Below are 23,246 nucleotides of genomic sequence, written 5' to 3'. Positions count from 1 at the left end.
AGCTCGGATTGATATCATAAAATCACTGAATAAATAATAAATACGAATTCTGAACATTTTAACACTTTATTTGATCGTATATCACAGATATTAATGAACAGGAATAACATGATAGCAGAAAATTATTTAACTTAAGTTTAAAAAATAATTATGCTTAAGACTAATATTAATTGACTTAATAAAATGTATATTGTATACCTTTCAGTGCGCAAAACATGATAACACATCCCCATCCATACCCTGCTGTCAATTGTCATAATTCTTCAAAAGACGTTTTGTTTTAATTTGACTTTATGAGAACAAGACGGCTACGGGCTACGGCGCGCGGCGTAGCACTCGTAGCGGTTGTAGCACTCCTGCGCATCAAAAAATTACACTTACCTTCTACCGTATTCGAACAATGCTTATATGATTTGAGTGAGATACTCTGCGATCAAAAAAGGACGTTTCTTCAAACAAAAGTCTTTTTTCTGACACTGACATTTCCGTGTCGTATCTAAGATTGAATATTACATCCTCAGAGCAAAAAATACTACCCTTTTTCTAGTTTTTCTTAAATCTGTGATTAAGTACATCCAATATTATCTTAGAGTTCGAATCGTACCATGATTTACTATTTTAGCGTTTTTTTTTACAGCTGACGAATTGGTATCGAATAGTGATGTGCAAGTTGCGGAAATTTTCCAAAAACATCTTCAATTTCTTGAAAATTCACGAAAGTTTCACGAAAACTAAAGGGAAGTTAAATTTATAAAATGGCAACGTATGGGTGTAATCAGTTTAATGTTCTCTTATTTTATTCTTTTATTCTCGCGAGACGTTGTCTAGAGAGTCGTAGTTCTTGAGCGGCGTATGGCAGTAGTCACTGAACTCGCGGTAGAAACGAGCGATGAGCGATGAGACTGCTCAACGTATGAGTGTAATCTCTTGTTGAATGCTCTCTTATTTTTCTCTAAACTAAAAAAATGTGGCATAGATGTTAGTGCGAGACGTTTTCTAGAGAGTCGTAGTCGTGTTCTTGAGCGGCGTGTGGCAGTAGTCGCTACTGTCGCCAGTCTCCCGGGTGAACACTGAACACCCACTCGCGGTAGAAACGAGCGATGAGACTGCGCTACGTATGGGTGTAATCAGTTTAATGCTCACTTATTCTTCTCTAAACTAAAAATAAATGTGGCAAAGATGTTACTGCGAGACGTTGTCTAGAGAGTCGTAGTTCTTAAGCGGCGTGTGGCAGTAGTCGCTACTGTCACCAGTCTCCCGCGTGAACACCCACTCGCGGTAGGTGCGAGCGATGAGACTCCGGAGCTGGTCCGTGTGCTCGGGGCCTCGGGTCTCGCAAACTACTTTTACCTGGAATTTAAAAAAGTTGTAGGTATTAATTAGCAGTCTCTGGTTTCACATTACGGGTCTACGTATTTGCTGTTTTTAGTAATTTTACTGTATCGGTCGGTTGGAGGTTTTAATGTTTATACATGTTTAGGTATTTTGCACTTCTAAGTTTATTTATTTTAGATATTTGAATTCATATATCTTAAAGTTTAAAAAAATGCATTATCAGTACAGTAGGTAGTTGATAAATAAAGAAGTTTTTCAAATGGATAATAGCTTGTAATATGTAATAGGCCTTTATACATTCAGTACCGGCCCGAGAACTCAATCAGGGTAGAGCGAGATATAATTTTGGCGCCTTAACTTTTTCACAGAAAAAAAAATCTAATTATCTATCTGTTTTTTTTTACATTTTGTTTTTTTGCGCCCCTTGTACCTTCTGTACACGCGGCAACATTGTAATTGTCTATAATCACTAATGTTAATCTCTGTTAAGTACAGTAAACAAAATAACTTTCATTAATATGTACCTACATCAGATAACTATGTATCACTTATTGCCAAGTTTCCTGGTAGCCGAAAACTGAGCAGGCTGCAGTGTCTGTCAGCAGCGCTTTGACACTCCTCCACATGTCGTCTTTTTGTGCATTCTCATCCCAGGTTGATAGCACGCTTTTTGTCAACTCACCAAATTCACTGACCATCTCGTCATTCTTAGTATTCAGAATATTGACTCTCTTTTTACCAGGAGGTCTGGACGAATGGATTTTCTTTTGGGAGAAGGCAACGCGCGCCATCACTAAGGAGTGATCGGTGTCGCATTCCGCACTGTGAAAGGTTCTGGTGTGGAGGTTTCACGTAGGTCTTTCTTTCTGGAGAGGATCAAATCTAGCTGATGCCAATGGCCTGAACGAGGGTGTTTCCATGAAACTTTGCGAGATAAGTATTGGTGACCCACAATAGGTTTCTAGAACAAAACTCTAGCAGACGCTGACCATTTTCGTTTTGTTTACCGATACCATGCTCACCAATACAGTTTGGCCACAGGATTGGTTCGCCGAATACTCAGAGCATTTAAAACCTCTCCTTGACTCCAAGCGTGAAGCTGCACTGAAGCACCGCATGAACCCCACACTTGAAACACGGGAGGACCTTAAGAACGCCACGTCAACTCTCCAGCGAAATGCACGACACTTTGCGAATGTGTACTGGACGAACGTGTGGACAAATATTCAAAAGTGCGTTGACGTCGGTAATTTTAGCGGTCTTTACTCGGGTATCAAGAAGTTTCTGGGTCCAGTGCCTAAAAAGACAGCCCCTCTTAAGGAAGTGGACGGTACTATCATTACTGATAGCTGCCGTCAACTCGGACGATGGGTGGAACATTACACCAACCTCTATTCACACCCAGTTGCTATTGACTCAGAGGCCTTAGTACACACGCCAAATTTAGCAACTTGGGTCGAACTAGATGCTCCACCTTCTATAGAGGAATTTCACAAAGCTGTAAAGCAGCTTAAACGCGGAAAGAGTCCTGGCAGTGATGGTACGCAAGCCGACACCATAAAACTCGAGTGTGTGGGCCCAATTCTGCATAGTCTGTTGTTGAAATGTTGGGAGGACGGAGTATTCCCACAGGATATGCGCGATGCTAACATCGTCACGTTGTACAAAGGAAAGGGAGATCGCGGTGACTGTAACAATTACCGTGGCATTTCCCTCCTTAGCATCGTGGGCAAGCTATTTGGTCGGGTAGTGCTTTCAAGGCTACAGCACCTTGCCGATCGCGTATATCCCGAAAGCCAGTGTGCACAGATAGAAAATATCTCTTCAACCAAAGAAACCTACTTGAACCAAGAGATATCCAGTTTCCCATATCAGGAAGATTTTAATTACTTGATATAAAACATAAAATGTCTCGATGTTTATTACTTGCACTAACCATTTTATATCTTAACATGATTAGCAAAACAATCTTTTTTTAAAACTTAATCATTTATTCCAAGAGCGTAAACGTTTTGTTCAGTGATAATTATTACTCAGAAGCAAATCAGCAAGTTCTTAAAAACAAGTATAATATTTCTTGGTTCTAAGTAATAAAATTGTTGTATTAAGAGTTATGACGGTTTTCGGTTAAGAGTTATGCATAATTAAAGTAAAAGTTAATGTTTCTTGGGGTGAAACAATTAGTTACTTACACCAAATATATACATTTTTCATTTTAAAAGTTCTGACGGTATTAGATGAAGATTTACATGTTTGAAGTTAGATTTAATGTTTCTTGGGGTGAAACAGTAAGTATCTTAAACCAAATATACTTACTTCTTGGATGTAATTTATCTTATTTCATTTAAAATATATAATTTCTTGAAATGAAATTTTATATTTCTTAGATTGAGTAAATAATGTTTGTAGCGGGGGTGCGCGCGGGGAGAGAAGGGAAAGCCGAAATGACGTGAGAGGTGTGTATTATGTTCAATAACCCGTACGTTACAAGCTTATAACTCAGAACGAAGACGAGTTCCCCAGCCAGTTAGAGAGAGAGAGAACTGGAGCGGAAGCACGTTTAGGATAGTCCTCAATAATAGCGCGTAGTTCCCAGAGGGAAGCAGGGGGCTATTATGTCGGAATTTGTATTCCTATGATTCGATATATATCAAGTTCCAACCGGCGAGCCTAACTAAATCGGGAAAAATCTTAACACCGTGATGTACGAATTCTATGGGCTGGGGTCAGCGCCATCTAGCGGGTTTTTTGGTAACTAAACCGGTGTCGCCGCTCGGCGCGCGAACTAAATCTTGAAGCAAAACTTTATTATTTTTCGATCTAAACGTGTTGATTCTCAAATGGAACTTGTAGGCATTAAATCAAGAATTTGTGATATGAAGCCAAGAATGTAATAAATCTTGACCTAAGTCCGTGTTGATTTTTTATTTAAAACCTGCTCGAATTATGAATGAAGTCTATAAGCATCAAACCAAGAATTATTATAATCAAGCCAAGATTGTTCTAAATCTTGAAGTAAAACCTTGATATTTTTTGATTTGAACTTGTTGATTCTCAAATGGAGCTTGTAGACATTAAATCAAGAATTTGTGACACAAAGCCAAGAACTTAATAAATCTTGACATAAATCCGTGTTTATTTTTGTTTTAAGTTATTCTGGAACTTTGAATGGAGTTGCAAAGCATCAAATCAAGAACTATTAAAATCAAGCCAAGATTGAACTAAATCTTGACGTAAAACCGTGTATTTTTTTTATTTAAACTTTTATGTCTTGACTGTAGAACGTAAAAGTTAAATTAAGAAATTATGATTTCCTATTAAAAACGCAGAATTCTTGTAGTTAAATTGTGGTGAATCTTCTTTTAACAGGTTTTTATTTTTGCTTTGATAAAGGTTACTTGAACCACAGTATAAAACCAGTAATAACTCTTCTTACAAACTTCACGCCGCGCGGTGTGTCCCCCTCCCTCCCCTCGCATGCGGCGAAAACATGCGAAACTGGTGATTATTGGGCTGGACAGTCGGGGCCGCGTTTGCGCGCTGTGTTGACGTGTTGAGTTCGGGAGAAAATGACGTCAGCACCGAAGACATATTTTCGTTACTGTAGTGTTTATGGGTGTATGGAAAGTTCTCAAAATGCGGAAATGTCATTCTTTAGAATTCCTAGACACCCAGAAAAGTAAGTGGTTGTTATATATTTGCAGTGTTAGGTACATTATTGCTTACGTAAATGGCGTAAAAGTGAGATTTAAAGCTAGAATGACACATTAAAATCAATAAGGATTTATCTGTAACGACATTTAGGTAGATGCTGCGATCTATCTAGCTCGAAAGTTTGGTACCTACTTAAATATTGTGCAAACATCTATTCAAACATTTTATGTAAATATGATTTCGTCAGTATTTAAGAAAGAAATACGTACTTGAATCTTTATTAGATAAAAAGGTAGAAAGAGCGTTGGTACTAGCATAGCGCCATACACAGTTACTAATACGAGTAGGACAGTAGGTACCTACGTTTCTAGTTCAAACGAATCTTTTTTTTATTGTGATGGATTGGGTGTATTCTAGAGAAAACATATAAAATGAACACTTAAATTAACGCTTTTGCAATTATTGTTACACAATCTACTATTGCGCGTATGAGAGTAATATATTTATAATGATTTTTTGTGTCTTCAATACTGACTAATGTGGTGTCATGACGTGGTATTGTTATACTAAAACCTACTTACAGTTAATAGTACCTATTAGATTTACAACAACTTACATTGTACGAAGTCGATTATAGTAACGTTGTACAACCCTGCGTGACCTTGCGCAGTAGTAACGACCGCGCCGCCGCTGCCGGAGATTAACTACTGATATATCCTTATACTGTGCTTGAACCAAAGACGTTTTTTAAGAACTAGCATATTCATACTAAAACGGTGTAATATTTTGTTGCAAATAAATACTTCTTTGATTCAAATCTGTCCTATTTGTACCAAATGTATATAAAGTTACGACTGAACAATTTTGATTCTTCTTTGAAAAAGGAATATCCCTTTAGGTTAAGACCATGTTATTAGATGAAGAATTATATTATTCCTTTTAAATAACAGTGTTTGAGAGAGTTTTCCGTCTTAAATTAAAATATCTTTTCTATCTGTGTGGGTTCCGTGCCCAGCGTTCCACAACAGATATGATCTTTACACTTCGGCAAATTCAAGAGAAGTGTAGAGAGCAGAAAACACCCCTTGTTGTTTGCGTTCGTTGACTTGAATAAGGCCTTCGATACCGTCAGCAGGGTCGTTCTATCTTTTCGTGCCGATTTGGTGTTTGAGCTCGGATCAAGTGTTAAAATGACTCTAATGCACAAGTGGTTATTTTTAAAAGTTGTATTTCAAGTTTTAAACATAAGGCGAGCATGTTAGAAATTTGCTAACTCCAATACTTTTTTTATAAAAATAAAAAACATGCGAAAACTTCATTTCCCTCTTACCAAAAATGGCGTACCATGAAGTTCAAAATTACAAAACTCCCATAATTTACAGACAAACCCCCAGTTTTCTTACTTTTCTTTATTGATTATAAGTAAGTATATAACTGATACTATATAAGTGCATATTCCGCTTAGCTAGCGTGCATCTTTGATAGAGAGAACGCACTTGTGGTGAACTAGCCTAGCGAGATAAGTAAAACAAGCTAGTTTCCACATTAATAAGTTGTATTGTCAAATAACGGCACACAAGAGTCACAAGCACAAGTAGAGAAAATAAGAGTACAAAGCACAGCACAGTATAGAAAAAGAGGAAGTCAGAAATAGCACAGAAGATAGGAAAAGTACATAAAGAAAGCACACATAAAAAGCGTAAGCTTAAAGCATTAAGCGGCGCACAAGCAAACCGAATATTATAATGCAAGCGAGTCGGCGCGTAAGCATTAACCGTTAGCTCGGGCGGCGCGAGCGCATGCGTCCAGCCTCGAGAGTGATAAATTGCCGACTGGCTGGGATTTCCGAGCGCGCACGAAAGCGCGCTCGCCCGCCGATCTGCGGCGGAGCGGCCCGAGCGATAAGGCAGTACCTTAACGCCGCGCTTGCGTCGCGCGAAGCGTAACAGCATTTTAAAACATATTATTGTTCAAATATTTATTATTTATTAACAATATATTTAATACGCCTGTCGCCACATCAGCCCCCCCGAGACCTTACGGTCGACAACCTAAGGTCGATAATAGTCGGGGAAACGTATATGGCGACCAGAGCGAGACACTTTAGGTTCTGAAGGAACGACAACTGAGCTGGGCGGCACGGTCGATGACGTTTTGGTAGGGCCAGTCGATTCCGACAAGATGTAGGCAGGTTTTAACCTATCGACGGAAATAGAAACTTCCCTACCGGCGATGTCAACTCTAAAATATTTATCCGACCTATCAACTACCCTGTAGGGGCCAGCATACGGTGGCTGTAGCGACCTACGAACAAAATCTTGTCTCACAAAGACGTGAGTTGCAGTTGCCAAATCCTTAAAAATAAAAACTTTGCCAGAACCATGACGAGCGACTCTTGTTGGTTGCAACTTTTTCATATGTTGGCGCAAACGCGACAAGAAGTCGGTGTAGTCCGTCAGCTGGTCAGGCGTCGGTTGCAACAAATCGCTGGGAAGTCTTAGCGGCTCGCCGTAAACTAACTCGGCGGTCGAAGCAGACAAGTCTTCCTTCCATGCACTACGGATACCCAAAAGCACTAGTGGAAGGGTTTCAGTCCAGCATTCATCTGCGTGGCACATTATGGCAGCCTTAAAATGACGGTGGAACCTTTCCACGAGCCCATTCGCTGCTGGATGATACGCAGTAGTCTGCAAGTGACGCGATCCAGTCATGGTTGCTATCTGACGGAACAAATTGGAGTCGAATTGCCTGCCTCGATCCGTAGTAATATTCTGCGGGCAACCAAAACGCGCTACCCACGTCGAAATGAAGGCCTTCGCAACACTTTCCGCCGTAATGTCGTACAAAGGAACTGCCTCAGGCCAACGAGTAAACCTATCTACAGCAGTGAGACAGTATCTGTACCCATTCGACACAGGCAAAGGGCCAACCAGGTCGACGTGAACATGCGAGAACCTACCAGTGGGGGGTTTGAAATCATGCACCGGGGCGTGCACGTGGCGTGAAACTTTAGACCGCTGGCATGGAATGCATGCACGCGCCCACATCCTACAATCTTTTTTAATTCCAGGCCACACATATCGCTCAGTCACTAATTTGATAGTGTTCCTAGCGCTAGGGTGACTGAGTCCGTGAACAGCGTCGAATACTTGCTTCCGAAACTCAGATGTAACGAAAGGACGTGGAATCGGCCGGGATACATCACAGAACAGCTTGTCAGATCCAAATGATTTTTTCTGCAAATCCAGAGATGAACCGTCACTAAGTAAACTACGAAGCTCAGTATCTGTAGCTTGCGATAAAGCTAAAGCTTTCAAATCTAGCCCGTCTGTGATGGCATCAATCCGAGATAGTGAGTCCGCGACAACATTCTCCTCGCCCGATATATGCCTGATATCTGACGTAAATTGGGATATAAAATCTAGATACCGGAATTTCCGCGGAGAACACGAATCGAGGGACTTTTTAAAAGCAGAGACTATAGGTTTATGATCAGTGAGTATAAAAAATGGCTTCAATTCGATCATGTGCCTAAAATACTTCACTGACTCATAAATAGCTAAAAGTTCGCGATCGTAAGCGCTATAATACCTCGTCTGAGCAGGTGTCAATTTGCGAGAGAAGAATCCCAACGGTTGCCAATGACCCTCGACCTGCTGCTGTATCACGGAACCAATCGCGAAATCTGAGGCATCTGTTACTACCGCTAAAGGAGCGGAAGGGTCTGGATGAGCCAGGAGAGCGGCATTAGCGATGCTTGACTTGCAAGCATCGAATGCCTCCCCTGCCTCCGGAGTCCAGACAACTGGGCTGTTGCTCTTCACCCCTGGACCACTTAACAGTGCATGGAGAGGAGCCTGTAATTTAGCAGCGCCAGTAATAAACCGCCTGTAGAAATTAAGCGCACCTAGAAAACGCCTCAGATCCTTAATCGTCTTAGGTCTAGGAAAGTCCTGGATAGCCTTAACCCTAGCTCCTATAGGCTTAGTACCCTCCGACGAAACCAGGTAGCCTAAAAACTCTACTTCAGGTACCGCAAATACACATTTGTTAGCGTTTAACAAAATACCGTGCTCATTGAAACGCTCAAAAACGGCTCTCAAATGAGCTACATGTTCAGTGTCATCAGCGGAGGCTACTAAAACGTCATCGATGAACGGAAAACAGAAATCAAGACCCCTAAGGACTTCATCCATAAACCGCTGAAATGTTTGTGCTGCGTTGCGCAAACCAAAACTCATAAATGGGAATTCAAAAAGTCCAAAGGGAGTCGTGATCGCCGTCTTTGGAACGTCCTCAGGCGCAACGGGAATCTGATTGTACGCGCGCACTAAATCTAACTTGCTAAAAACCTTGCATTTAAAAAGGTTATGCGAGAAATCAGCGATATGCCGCACTGGGTACCTATCTGGAACAGTCCGTGCGTTAAGAGCGCGATAATCGCCACAAGGACGCCAGCCATTGTCCTTTTTAGGTACCAAGTGCAACGGAGACGACCAAGGACTCTTCGATCGTCGCGCAATACCCGAGCGTACCATATCCTCAAATTCCCGTTTCGCAATTTTGAGGCGATCCGGTGCCAAACGCCGTGGCCTTGAAAACACAGGCGCACCTGGCGTAGTCTTAATAAAGTGCTGCGTCTGGTGTTTACATTTACGCTCTTGAGGATTACCGGCAGGCCTAATAATGTCCGGGTATTCCTCAAGCAGGGCATGAAATGGCACATTGCCAGTAATGACCTTGATTTGCGCGCACTCGCAAGCTGAAGCATCTACAGCGGCTGATGAGAGCAAAGTTATTCCATCGACTAGACGAGCATAGCGAACATCGACAAGCAAACTATAAAACGAGAGAAAATCCACTCCGATAATAGGTTTGCTCACATCAGCAATGACAAAACGCCAACAAAACATTCGGCGTAAATTAAAATCAAGCGCTAAAGTTAGCCAGCCATAAGTACTAATAGCAGTGTTATTAGCAGCATACAGTTCATAATCAGTCTTTTGTAAATGACGACGATGCGCACGCAAAAAACTAACCGGGTAAACACATAAATCGGACCCGGTGTCCACCAAAAACTGCACTTTCGACTTTGCGTCAGTAACAAATAAACGCTTCGACACTGGAACACCTTCACTGGTCGCTACGAGCGACCGACTAACTAGTTTTTGAGTACGCACAGGGGAAAGGCACTTATCTGCTTTATCCGCGTATTTGTAGTGGTACCAGCATAGGCGCTGGCCGTCGCCGCTAGGCTTGCCCGCCCGCGAACGGCTCCGGGAACGGTTCCGTGGCTTGCCGCGGGACCTCGACCGGGGCGGACCTTGACGGCCCCGGGAGGTGGACATCGCGTCAAGCCTCGACGTCAACGCGTCGATTTTCTGGTGCAACTGGTCGATTACAGAAACTGGAACGCTAGATGCTGAAGCCGCAGCCACCTGATAACCGGGTCCCGGCGGTGTAACCTCATGCACCTTGTCCGCCATCTGGGCTACCGTATCCAAGGGCAAGTTGTCCTGATAAGCGACAATACTCTGTAGCACCGTCGGTAACCGGCTCATCCACAAGTGCCGGATAAAGTCATCCGGATAATCCGCACCCGCTAAACTCCGGATATGCCGCAGGAACTGGCTCGGCTTCCTGTCGCCGAGCTCCTCTTTCGACATCAATTGTTTCAAACGCTCCTGCTTAGAACTCGACAACCGAGCTATGAGCTCTCTTCTAAGTGTACCATATTTATCACTCGCCGGCGGGTTGGTAATAATATCCTCCACCTCTACCGCGTACTTGTATTCCAAAACCGATATGGCGTGATAAAACTTGGTACTGTCGCTCGTAATCTTCGTCAAATTAAACTGGCCGTCGAGCTGCGCGAACCACATAGTCGGCTTATCCGGATAAAACGGCGGCGGTTTTACGCTAATGTGACTCACTGCTGCTTCACCAGCGCCGGCCCCCACCCCAGGGGCCTGCACCGGTCTCCTAGGTGTCTCAACCTCGGTATCAGACATTTTGATATTTAAAATTGTAAAACGTCTATAAAAACTTAAAACTGTTCTCAATACTAAATGCTTGTTAAAAGATAAAACGATAAAAATGTCTGTTAAAATTTAAAACTCAAACGTTCGTTATAAATTAAAATTGAAAAATAACCGTTACACGGCAAAATTTAAAAATGTCCGTTATACGGTAAAATCTTAAAACGTCCGTTACACAACCGTCCAATTCAACAGAGGTCATCACGTCGGGGTCACCAAATTATGTGGTGAACTAGCCTAGCGAGATAAGTAAAACAAGCTAGTTTCCACATTAATAAGTTGTATTGTCAAATAACGGCACACAAGAGTCACAAGCACAAGTAGAGAAAATAAGAGTACAAAGCACAGCACAGTATAGAAAAAGAGGAAGTCAGAAATAGCACAGAAGATAGGAAAAGTACATAAAGAAAGCACACATAAAAAGCGTAAGCTTAAAGCATTAAGCGGCGCACAAGCAAACCGAATATTATAATGCAAGCGAGTCGGCGCGTAAGCATTAACCGTTAGCTCGGGCGGCGCGAGCGCATGCGTCCAGCCTCGAGAGTGATAAATTGCCGACTGGCTGGGATTTCCGAGCGCGCACGAAAGCGCGCTCGCCCGCCGATCTGCGGCGGAGCGGCCCGAGCGATAAGGCAGTACCTTAACGCCGCGCTTGCGTCGCGCGAAGCGTAACAGCATTTTAAAACATATTATTGTTCAAATATTTATTATTTATTAACAATATATTTAATACGCCTGTCGCCACACACTTTTTAATTTTGTCACGCGCGCAATTTCATTTCCAGTCGAAAAAATTGTCAGACTCATTGAGTTAGAACGCGCCTTTATTTACAAACACCCGTGATCCCCGCGTGTCTTTGCCGCCTCAGCCTGCTACGATTAGTCAATGGGGAAGGACGCACGTTAATGGTTTACCAACAATTTCGATTCTCCTCATCAAAATCCGGTTTCGTCCTGGGTAAGTACTCATTACCATCTGGTTATTATTTTGACATTATGTAATGAAAGAAATTGCTTGTCAAGTTTATTTATTATCATTTGGGTATGTCTTCATTTGGCTTGCTTGGTGGCCTTGAAGTCCGAGAGACGGCGAAGATATTTGAAATAAACGTTAAAACTTCATTCCGCTCCAATTCATTTCCGTCCATTTCCTTCCAATTTTGCGTGGAAGGGAATGAATCAGTTTGGAAGGAAATGACAATAATGGGGCTACAGAGGGGGGAGCCAGGCTACCCGCGTACCGTTTCAGAATGCTACGTCTGTTTCAGGCACTTGAGCCATCCACCACCGTGTCGGACTAACGGCTATCGGATCAGGTGCGCGTCATTCAGCAGTCAAAGCGGCTGGATGACGCCACACTTGATCGGCTTCGCTAGGCAGCTCTCGCTGCTCGTGCGGACTCCGCTTCTTCCTCTCCGCGGAACTTCTGGCTGGCAACGCCATTTCAACAAGCTCTCGATATTGGTTCCAACTGGTGTTACCTTCCTGCTCTATAAGTCCGGTAGTACCACGGAAGAAAAAGAAACTATAGACCCATTACATGCTTGCCTAATGCCTACACTATACAAGCTCTTGAGAGCAAACATTAGCGCGCACATTACCTCTAACAATATTTTGGCTTCCGCTCAAAATGTCTTTGGTCATGACCATCTGCCAACAAGTTCAGCGGAACAAGAGGGCCATCTCGACCGCTTGGATTGACTATAAGAAGGCACATATTCGGTGCCTCACTCATGGCTGAGACGGATATTGGAGCTGTATAACTTGATGCAGCTTTAACATCCGTCCTGGCCGCATGTATGAAGCAGTGGACCACAGTCCTTCGTCAGCCAGGAGACAGGGATGACCCCCTTGGCCCACCGGACTTCATACTGGAATATTCCCGGGTGACATTTGAGTCCATAGTGGTTCTGCCAAGCTCTGAATCCTCTCGGCACTCTGCTGAAGGATTCTGGGCTAGGTTGCCAGCTTCAGAGAGAGGGTGAAGTCATTTCTCACCTTCTGTACTTGGAGGATCTCAAACTATTTGCACCGAACACCCAAGATCTGATGGTGCTATTGAAAACCACAGAAGTTCTCAGTAGTGTTGGTGTCGATAAGTGTGCGGATATGCATGTATAGCGGGGGAAGGTAGTAAATTCAGAAAATCTACACCTTTCTGAGACAATGTCGTTCAGATCTATCTCTGAATCAGAAACCTATAAGTACCTACCTTGGTATGCCATGCTCATGAGATTGTACATCCCACGGAAGTGCGGAAGTCGAGGCTTCCTAAACGCCAAAAATCTCCACAAACCTGTGGTACTAAGTACTGCGGACCGCAAGGCGGTATGGAAGAGCAAGCCGCTACAAGGGTGGTTCTACAAGGCCCTCACGGGACCAGATGTAGACCTGCTCGCATCATTGAACTAGGCAATTGCGGACGAAGTTATGACGATGAACAACTACCGGAAATATATCCTGAAGGACGGTACGGTCGACATTATTCGGGCATGCTGCCGTCCCGGAGAGTCATTCTGGCATATCATCTATCATCTCGGTTTTTGTTCTCATCTTGCTAACGGTGAGTACTTGTACAGTCATAATCTTGTAACCAGGATTATTCACCGGCAGTTTGCTTTTCAATACGGTCTTGTGGACCGCGAAGTACCATACTGCCGTCCTTAGTGACTGCGCCAGTTATCGAAATCGGTCATGCCACGCTCGCTCTATTGGGATCGATCTATTATCACTGACAGGACTATTGTAACCAATAAGCCTGACATTGTGGTAATAGATCGACCGCAACGCCAGGCCATGTTCGTTGACATCACCATCCCCCATGATGAGAATCTCGTGAAAGCCGAGGACAAGTCCAGTATGTACCTAAACTTGGCTCATGAAAATTTGGAAAATATCAAACAGTTGATTATTATATTATAAAACAGGTATTTACTCGTTTTAATTTAAGCCTCCATCTTTGAAAATATAATCAATTTCATTTCCATCCTTACGTGGTTCATTACCTTCCCATGGATTTTCATTTCCATCTACGCCTTCATTACAATCCTTACTTTTTCTTAGAAAGTACAACTAGGCCCACTTGCACCAACCACTTAACTCAGGGTTAGTGGGCTGTCATCTGTCAAATTCCATATAAAATGGAGGGTTAATCGTCGGGTTAACCCTCCATTTTCGTTGGTGCAAGTGGCTACTAGTATAAAGACTATAAAGGTGCCTTTCACTGAAACATAGTTACTATGTGTATCTACATTCGCAATATCAAAATAACGACCATACCTTTTAAAAAAAAAAGTTATCACAAAAAACGCCAAATCGGCACGAAAAGATAGAACGACCCAGCAGGGAAGGGCTTTACTCCGTATTCGTTTCATGAAGGTATGCAAGGTGCAGTGGTGTTCGATGGTACCGTATCTGACTCGTTCTTTATGCGTCGAGGTGTTCGGCAGGGCTGCGTATTGGCGCCTACCCTGTTTGGTATATTTTTCTCGTTACTGCTAAAAACTGCATTTGGCGACGACCAACAGGGTATCCATCTTCATACGAGGGCTAACGGAAAACTCTACAATGTGGCACTACTAAAGTCTAAGCAAAAACGAGACGATCTGTTCGTTGACAGTTTGCTGTTTGCCGAAGACGCAGCCTTCGTCGCCACATCGCAGCCTGAGCTCCAGACCATTATGGACAAGTTTTCTCGTGCATGTGCTCTGTTCTCCATGCCCGTAAATCCCCGAAAAACTGTTGTACTGGCTCAAGGGTGTGCGGAAAGGCCCACGATCCTGTTGGATGGAGCCCCACTTGAGTCAGTAGACAAGTTTTGCTATCTCGGGTCGACAGTGACTAACAATATCTCACCGGATGCAGAAATCGATGTTCGGATTGGAAAAGCCGCGACGATGTTTGGGAAGCTGAGTGCAAGAGTATGGCAAAATAAACACCTTACCAGGAAAACCAAGATGGTTGTTTATCAGACGTGCATCCTGAGCATACTCTTGTACGGGGCTGAGACCTGGACATCGTATTCCAAGCACGAACGTCGTCTTAACGCTTTCCACATGCGCTGCATCCGGAACATTTTGGGCATACACTGGAAGGACAGAGTAACGAACGAGAGGGTGCTTGAGACTGGTCAGCTGCCCAGCCTCTTTGCGCTGCTAAAGCAGAGACGCTTACGCTGGCTGGGGCATGTGCATCGCATGCAACCCTCTCGTTTGCCGCGGCGTGTCTTGCTTGGTGCCATAGCTGATGCCAAGAGAAGCGTCGGCCGGCCAATGCTACGACATAAAGATTGCGCCAAGCGAGACATGCACGCCTTCAACATCCCGGTCTACAAATGGGAAGAGCTTGCCGAAGATAGAGACAAGTGGCGCAAATTGGTGTTTGATGGACGTACAATCCACGACAATGCTTGCGATACCTCTTCGCCACGGGTACACTACACCTGACAGAGTTGTGGTCGTGTTTCCCGCTCCCGTATTGGCTTACACAGCCACGAAAAACGTTGTTGCCCTACCTGACACTGCTTGAATAGTCTGTTAGAGACTTGGAGGCCGATGATGATGATGACTTGCCAAATTGATATTACTTGACATTACTTAATAAGAGTTCTTCAATAATATTTACGCAACCTATAGTTCATCAAGATAAATAAGTCGCACGAGCGAAATGATAAGTTTTTAAATACGATTTTAATAGCAGTTATTTTGTTTTACAACGGGCAAAGTTCTTGTTTAAAACCACTCGTTATTCATACCGGAGCTAGCGAAAGATTCCAAACTAGAACTAGTTATAGGCATTCATTGACAATAGTGGTTATTTATTTATAATATAGCCCTTACGCAAACTCAACAAAAAAATCTAACCAAGTCAATACTCACTCTCACACTAAAGATGTCTCCACAGACCCACGCTCTCTCTTGCATAATGTCCTTAATAGAGACGCCAGTCGAGGATATGACCTTGCACAACTCAGCGATGCCCCCGGGCCGGTCGCTGACGGTGACCTTGAACTTGACGAGACGGGACTCCGCCGCCAGGCCTCGCTCCAGGCACCGACCGAGGATCGTGGTGTCGATGTTACCCCCGGATAGGATGCAGACCACTCTGTGGAGAAAAGGTAACGCAGTTGTAGGGAATGATGGTAGAGGTTTTCTTATTTGAAAATATATATACAGGCTGAGGTGATAGCGTACATGGACGTTAACGGGCTTCGAAAGGACGCTCAGGACAGTCCAACGTAATAGAGAAAATGAAAGCGGACCCTAGCAAAAGCCGGGATACCGCTAGAAGTAGAAGAAGAGGCTGCATTATGTAGTAAGTTTCTTTTATTGGACAGTACAGTACCTACCTGCAGTTCTCGGTAGCGAAAACATCATGAAGAATGTAATATACTCGTATCTAATACTTATCTAATTTTTTGCTCTAGGTATTATTGTAACTGTTTAGGTGATTATTGATTAACTTTACCGGATTCACCTACACCCACAAATCCCGGAAAACGCTAATTTTCAATGCGTTTTTCATTCGCATTAGTAAACGTAAAGTTTTTCATGCGTTTTTCATTCGCGTAAAGTATGTTCGTTAATTTCGCCGATCGCACATCGGCTTCGCGTAGCTCAGTCGTAAGAGGTCGGTCTAAAGTTCAAGCAGGCAGATCGCAGGTGTCAGGGTTTCGAATCCCGGCCAGAAATGAAGTTTTTTTTTTTGTATTTATAAGTTTTTTTTTATCTAAAGACGTGATGTAATAAAATAGAACCGAGCGTCGCCCACATATTAATATAATAATAATTAATAAATCTTTTGTCTTAAGAATGAAAAAAACTGATAAGCAATAAATTATTCTCGATATGACAAGGACTTTGAGCTTTTTGCAATCCATTATCTCTTTTAGATACTTAATGTCACCCTTCAAAGATAATTACAAGACTTCGTAAATGATTCATTTTATCAAAAGTTAGTGAGAACGTTCCGGCTTGTACCGCTTTTATTGAGATCACGATACGCGTTCATGAGTCCAAGGATAGCCAACGTTAAAATCGTTTGCGCTGATATCGTTCACTAGCTCTCTCTACCGCCCTTCCGTATTGGCGTGACAGAGCCTGCTATCTACGATAACGACTGGCTATGTTAGGCTATTGTGACGTTGGCTAGGTAGGTACCCTACCCTGGTACTGCAAATGACTATGTCGTGCTTATGCACGAGTATTATCAGTTCAGAAAAGAGCGCATGACATTTATAATTCGCGACAGCCGCAAGCTGAAGTGAATTATAGACACGAGTTTTCAATATCCTTACCTTCTGAGTTACACAATGTTTTTCATCAAATTTGAGAGGAATACATAGAGGAAAAAATCACAAGGCAAAATCTTCAACAGTGGCGTTGCGAGTGTCAATGATAAGTAAGCATTGTATACTGACTTTTTCCTGGCCAGCTCGGGCACTAGGCCGGCCATGATGGCCGCGATGCCGACCGCGCCGCCACCCTCCACCACGAACATCTCCTGCTCCACTAGAAGCAAGACGGCGCGCGCGATCCAGTCTTCAGGCAGCGATATCTGTCAATGATAAGTAAGCTAGTATATATAGTGACCTTTTCCTGGCCAGCTCGGGCACTAGGCCGGCCATGATGGCCGCGATGCCGACCGCGCCTCCGCCCTCCACCACGAACATCTCCTGCTCCACTAGAAGCAAGACGGCGCGCGCGATCCAGTCTTCAGGCAGCGATATCTGTCAATGATAAGTAAGCTAGTATACTGACCTTTTCCTGGCCAGCTCGGGCACTAGACCGGCCATGATGGCCGCAATGCCGACCGCGCCGCCACCCTCCACCACGAACTTCTCCTGCTCCACTAGAAGCAAGACGGCGCGCGCGATCCAGTCTTCAGGCAGCGATATCTGTCAATGATAAGTAAGCATAGTATACTGACTTTTTCCCGGCCAGCTCGGGCACTAGGCCGGCCATGATGGCCGTGATGCCAACTGCGCCGCCATCCTCTACCACGAACGTCTTCTGCTCCACTAGAAGCAAGACGGCGCGCGCGATTCAGTCTTCAGGCAGCGATATCTGTCAATGATAAGTAAGCATAGTATACTGACTTTTTCCCGGCCAGCTCGGGCACTAGGCCGGCCATGATGGCCGCGATGCCGACCGCGCCGCCACCCTCCACCACGAACTTCTCCTGCTCTACCAGACGTAAGATGGCGCGCGCAATCCAATCTTCGGGTAGCGATATCTGTCCATCGAAAATAAGAATTTTAATTAATTTCGTGCAAGTGGGCTTTTGAGTCCTAGTCGAATACGGCCGGCCCTCGACTGTGTTAAACGAATCCGGACGGGCGGGCGAACATGTTTATACTCATTTATGTAAGGTAGCCAGGTGAACAAGGCGAGCGTCTAGGGTGTGTTTGGTTAGTTGGATTAACGGGTATAAAATTCATAGATGTACATTTAGGTACAATGTGTGCGTGCTTGATGAGAGTGATGAAGAGTAATAGTTACCACTCTGTCGACGAGCGGCTTAGCAGTGTGGTAGGCGTTGTAACCGACAGTGGGCACGGCGAGACCGTCGGCCAGCGTCGAGCGAATGTTCACACACTCCGGTTGTCCATTGTTTAGCGCCTCGGTCATGCTCGCGCATTTTTCCGATTCCACGCCCTGTCAACAATAATCACATATTTTTAATTAACGCTTTTATGTTTCAATATATCAGCATCAGCATGCTTAGCAAAATGATAATTTATACTCGGTGTGTCATAGTATAAAGATTATAGAACGTCAGTCTTCAGATGAATGACCGTCGTGTCTTACTCACGTAAATCAGAACGTGAGGCTTCAGATGTTTGATAGCTGTAGCTGTTCCTGCCAGTAGACCACCGCCTCCCACGGGCACCAAAACAGCGTCGACGTCAGGCACCTGTTCCACAATCTCCAAGCCCACGGTTCCTTGTCCAGCCATAATATGTGGATGATCATATCTGAACAAACAAGGTATATTCCGATCTCAAGAGAAACTCTATTCTTAATCCGTTATCAATAGTACAATATTAATTAGACCTCGAAGTTATCGTGGTTCTAAATACGCATTATTCCCAAGACAATGGTCAAATGGGGGTGTTGTATTAACAGACAACGTTAGCTTTGAGAATAGATATCTGATACATACGAGTATACGCTAATGATATCGGATCATTGTTATTCTGATAGGTTGGTAGATGCGAGCGATGTATCTATGATTGGACTCTATACTGTCTATTTGAATTATCTCTAATTAAGAATAGTAATTGGCATAGTTCTCTATTAGGGTTTCACTACTTTCACTTATCCATTTTGACATTCTGGTAGTGATCGAATATTTTACCTTTCTAGCATTTTGTTAAGATGGTGCACATACCCATTGATATAAGTAAGATTCCTCTCCTTAGCCAACACCATAGCTTGATGTTTCGCCTCCCTCATATCATGTCCATGTATGACCACGTTAGCGCCGTAAGAGCGGCACTTCTGTATCTTCATGATGGGCGCCACGTTGGGCATGACCACCGTAGCGGGGATGTTCAGAAGGTTCGCGTGGTAGCTCAGGGCTTGCGAGTGGTTGCCTAGTGATGCGGAGATGACCCCGCGCTGCCTCGCTTCGGGGGGAAGGAGGACCAATGCGTTACGAGCGCCGCGCTCTTTAAAGCTGATACAAAAGGAATCAATAATAAAATCTTGGTTGTATATGAAATATTAAAAAAACGCTATGAGCTGAAATTTTAGTACAATATCTAAATGGTAATTATTAAGATTGAAGTTCAATTAAAGTTACATACCTCCCTGTATGTTGAAGAAAGTCATTTTTAAGGTAAATATCCATTCCATATTCTAAGGACATGTGAGACTTCTGAAACACGCAAAAATAAAAACTAAATTTGGTACTACGACACAGACGCTGGTATGGACAATATTATGGACAGAATATGCGGTTCTAGTCAGTAGAGAAGTGCAAAGTGCACTGGTATCCCGAGATGGAAGACTACTCGCCCGTGACCGTGATTACAGTTTTCTAAAAGTTTCTAACATCATCAAGTCTAGAATTAAATAATTAAGCAACTGTAAAAGTCGAACTCACCACGCATGGCGTTTTTACAATCCCACTTTGTATCCTAAAGGCAGCCGCTGATACATCTTCAAAGGAAATCTTCTGAGGGTTCTCCTTGTCACACATCGGGTCGAATTCAACCGGCTGCAACACCATGGTCACTTAGTAAACCTTACTATTAAACAATTCTAGTAGAGCCCTCATCCATCGGCTTAAAGTAAAGGAATGGACGCAATCGCCCGTTCTTATCACAACGAGACATACTAATTAGAGGGTTAAAGGTGACTGGAAGAAACACCAAGGCACTTATAAATTAATAATATTATATAGTTATTATGTCTACCTCCTTGTTTAACTGGAGTAAACAGTCAAGTTCCTCGCCAAGGTGCTCAACATCACTGTACATGTATCGTTTCATGTTTGTATTATTTTCTTTAACGTTAGTGAAATTGACTGCTTGCTTGTAAAGTTTTGAAACAAATGACTGATAAGAGTGATAAGTATTGTTTAAATTCAATTAATATTGTTGTGTTATCGATTAGCAACATAGTTTACAGATGCAACTGATACATGGTTTAATGGTTCAATGGTGCGCAATTTCCTATAAAAACAATTCTGAATTTTATCAATACAACTCTGCTTTATGTATGAATTTCGTTTGGCTTATTTACTCGTTTGTAGAGCTTTGTCACTATTGTTTTGCGCTGGTAAGACACATTTTGTTTCGCTCGGTGATAAGATTTGTTTAACCTTTTTGGATTGAAACCCTCGCAACGCTCAGGATTCAACTTGACGTTTAGCTCGTGATTCAATGTGCCTGTGGTTAGCTTTGGTGAAAAATTTTGCCTGCTCGGTTTTCAACATTAGCTTGTAAAACAAATAATTACCTACATAATGCAAAATAAATATTCCAATGGCGCCTAATACTTTTGCAAAGGCAATGTTACTCCTTTCAAAATGTCGCGCGCGTCGGGCTTTGATTGACCTACTTAAGTCTTAGTCCTTGCAACAACTTATCAATTTACTTAATATTAAATTAACTAGATTTTTACACATACTGTTTGGGTCCATATTCCGGTAGAGGCTTTCATGCATTAATCCTCTGAGCATTCTGAATTTTGATACAGGCGCGCATCATTTATTGGCTACTTTGGCATCATTTATTGGCTGGGCTACACTTTCTTAAAGGTCCCAGTTTGGACCACGTTCTCTAGTAGCTTGTCTTTTAGCTTTTAGCCAGGCGAAGTAATACATAAAGTGTAATGTAATATGTATAAAGTAATATAGATTCAGTATATTGCCACAGAATATATAATAGTACAAGTACAGAAGGCTCACTCCTTTGATGTTCACAAAACGCCGCCATTCTAAATTCTTACCTACATTAACAAACGGACCGCACGCGTGCAGACGACAATGAATTCTATTGCGCCGCGCGAAGGTCGTCGCCAGTGAACGGGCCGCGAACTCGCGGCCGCCGGCATGTACTTGTAGCGCGGCGAAAGGATCGCGGAGTGAGCCGCCCTTGATATTGCTCAATGACGGTCTTTCTAGTAATTATAGTATTTATAGAGATTAGATTAGGAAGTGGGGAAGTTGGTAACGGTAACAACTGTCATCCTCTCGGTAAAGGATATTTTTGGTAAAGGTTAGATGTGGGTTAGATACAGGATACAATCAAGATAAAACCGAGTTCGCAGCAATATACATCGCCTCTAACATTGTACGTCGGACAATTTTCTTCACCATCAAACAGGAATCATACCACGGTACACCGCGGTCTGGTTAGTTCGTCTGTTACGTTTGGCGAAAAAGCTGGAATCTACAGCAAGCGTGCATTGTCGATTGACATTAATGACAGGAGAATACAGACAGTCATTCGTCATTCATTCCATTCATATCGTTGGTTGTCCTGTTATGTTGTGAATTTGTATTCGCAATTAAATTATTGGAATCAAAAACTACCAAATTTACGTTTTATAAGACTAAAACATAAACTACAATGCCGTACGCCAACCAGCCATCGGTGCATATAACAGAACTAACAGACGATAATGTGAAATTTGTTGTCGAGGATACCGAGCTGAGTGTCGCCAATAGTATGCGGCGTGTATTTATTGCAGAGACTCCGACGATGGCTATCGACTGGGTTCAGTTAGAAGCTAACTCCACTGTACTTAGTGATGAGTTTCTCGCACATCGCGTGGGTCTCATACCGCTAATATCTGATGACGTTGTCGACAAAATTCGGTACTCCAGAGATTGCATGTGTGCCGATTTCTGTTCAGAGTGTAGTGTTGAATTTACATTAGACGTAAAGTGCACAGATGACCAAACGCGACATGTGACAACAGCCGACTTGAAGTCCAGCGACCCGCGCGTGGTGCCCGTGACTTCACGCCACCGTGACGAGGACCAGGCCGACTACGGTGAGGCTGATGAAATACTGATTATAAAGTTACGAAAAGGACAGGAATTAAAGTTACGAGCATACGCTAAGAAAGGATTCGGGAAGGAGCATGCAAAATGGAACCCAACAGCGGGTGTCTGTTTTGAATATGACCCAGACAATATCATGAGACACACCCTGTTCCCCAAGCCAGATGAGTGGCCTAAGAGTGAGCACACCGAGCTGGACGAAGACCAGTATGAAGCCGAGTTCAACTGGGAGGCTAAACCCAACAAATTTTTCTACAATGTTGAATCATCGGGAGCATTGAAGCCAGAGAATATTGTCTTAATGGGTATTGTGGTGTTAAAGAATAAACTATTGAATCTTCAAATGCAGTTAGCACAAGAGGCACAGAATGATGCTTTAGCTATTAATTAGTATAATTTTAGTATTAAAATAATTAAGTAAATTTAATTACATGTTTCATTTCCCTAGAGTCAACAACTATGAGTAAGAATTGTACTGTTCCTTAAATACATACATCATCTTTGGGTGGTGTACTGCTTCTTAAATATTTCTTCATTATGTTCAATGTTCTGACACTTTCACTTCAGTATTTTATCGGTGAATGTCTAACTTAACTGTTGCATGTCCTTTTATGCAACCAAAACATTTAATTATGTATTATATCATCATAAACTGGTTTAATGATAATCAATGTTGACTTGCTTGGTATTGAAGGGGAGCAA

General features: G+C 43.0%; 2 protein-coding genes across 3 annotated transcripts; one reads left to right on the top strand and one right to left on the bottom strand.

The window, feature by feature from the left end:
* Positions 1-47: 47 nt before the first annotated feature.
* On the bottom strand, positions 48-23,246 carry LOC125232914 (L-threonine ammonia-lyase). Of its 2 annotated transcripts, none has more exons than XM_048138750.1 (9): positions 23,039-23,246; positions 20,136-20,249; positions 19,837-19,907; positions 19,419-19,706; positions 18,840-19,002; positions 18,527-18,682; positions 18,124-18,260; positions 15,905-16,130; positions 48-1,350 (listed from the first exon to the last, which is right to left on the bottom strand). In XM_048138750.1, exons 1-9 carry the CDS (start codon positions 23,078-23,080, stop codon positions 1,183-1,185), a joined length of 1,365 nt encoding a protein of 454 aa, XP_047994707.1. In that variant the 5' UTR covers positions 23,081-23,246; the 3' UTR covers positions 48-1,182. The 2 variants fall into 2 exon arrangements, with proteins under 2 accessions (XP_047994707.1, XP_047994706.1); XM_048138749.1 differs by lacking the exon at positions 23,039-23,246 and adding an exon at positions 20,449-20,593.
* Positions 21,983-22,971, top strand: LOC125232917 (DNA-directed RNA polymerase II subunit RPB3). The gene has a single exon (XM_048138754.1). The coding sequence runs from the start codon at positions 22,108-22,110 to the stop codon at positions 22,933-22,935; it is 828 nt and encodes a 275-aa protein (XP_047994711.1). The 5' UTR covers positions 21,983-22,107; the 3' UTR covers positions 22,936-22,971.

The sequence above is a fragment of the Leguminivora glycinivorella genome, chromosome 13 (assembly GCF_023078275.1).
Source record: "Leguminivora glycinivorella isolate SPB_JAAS2020 chromosome 13, LegGlyc_1.1, whole genome shotgun sequence".
Lineage (NCBI taxonomy): Eukaryota > Metazoa > Arthropoda > Insecta > Lepidoptera > Tortricidae > Leguminivora > Leguminivora glycinivorella.
The sequence above is the reverse complement of the archived record's forward strand: the minus strand, read 5'-3'. Positions and strand labels throughout refer to the sequence as shown.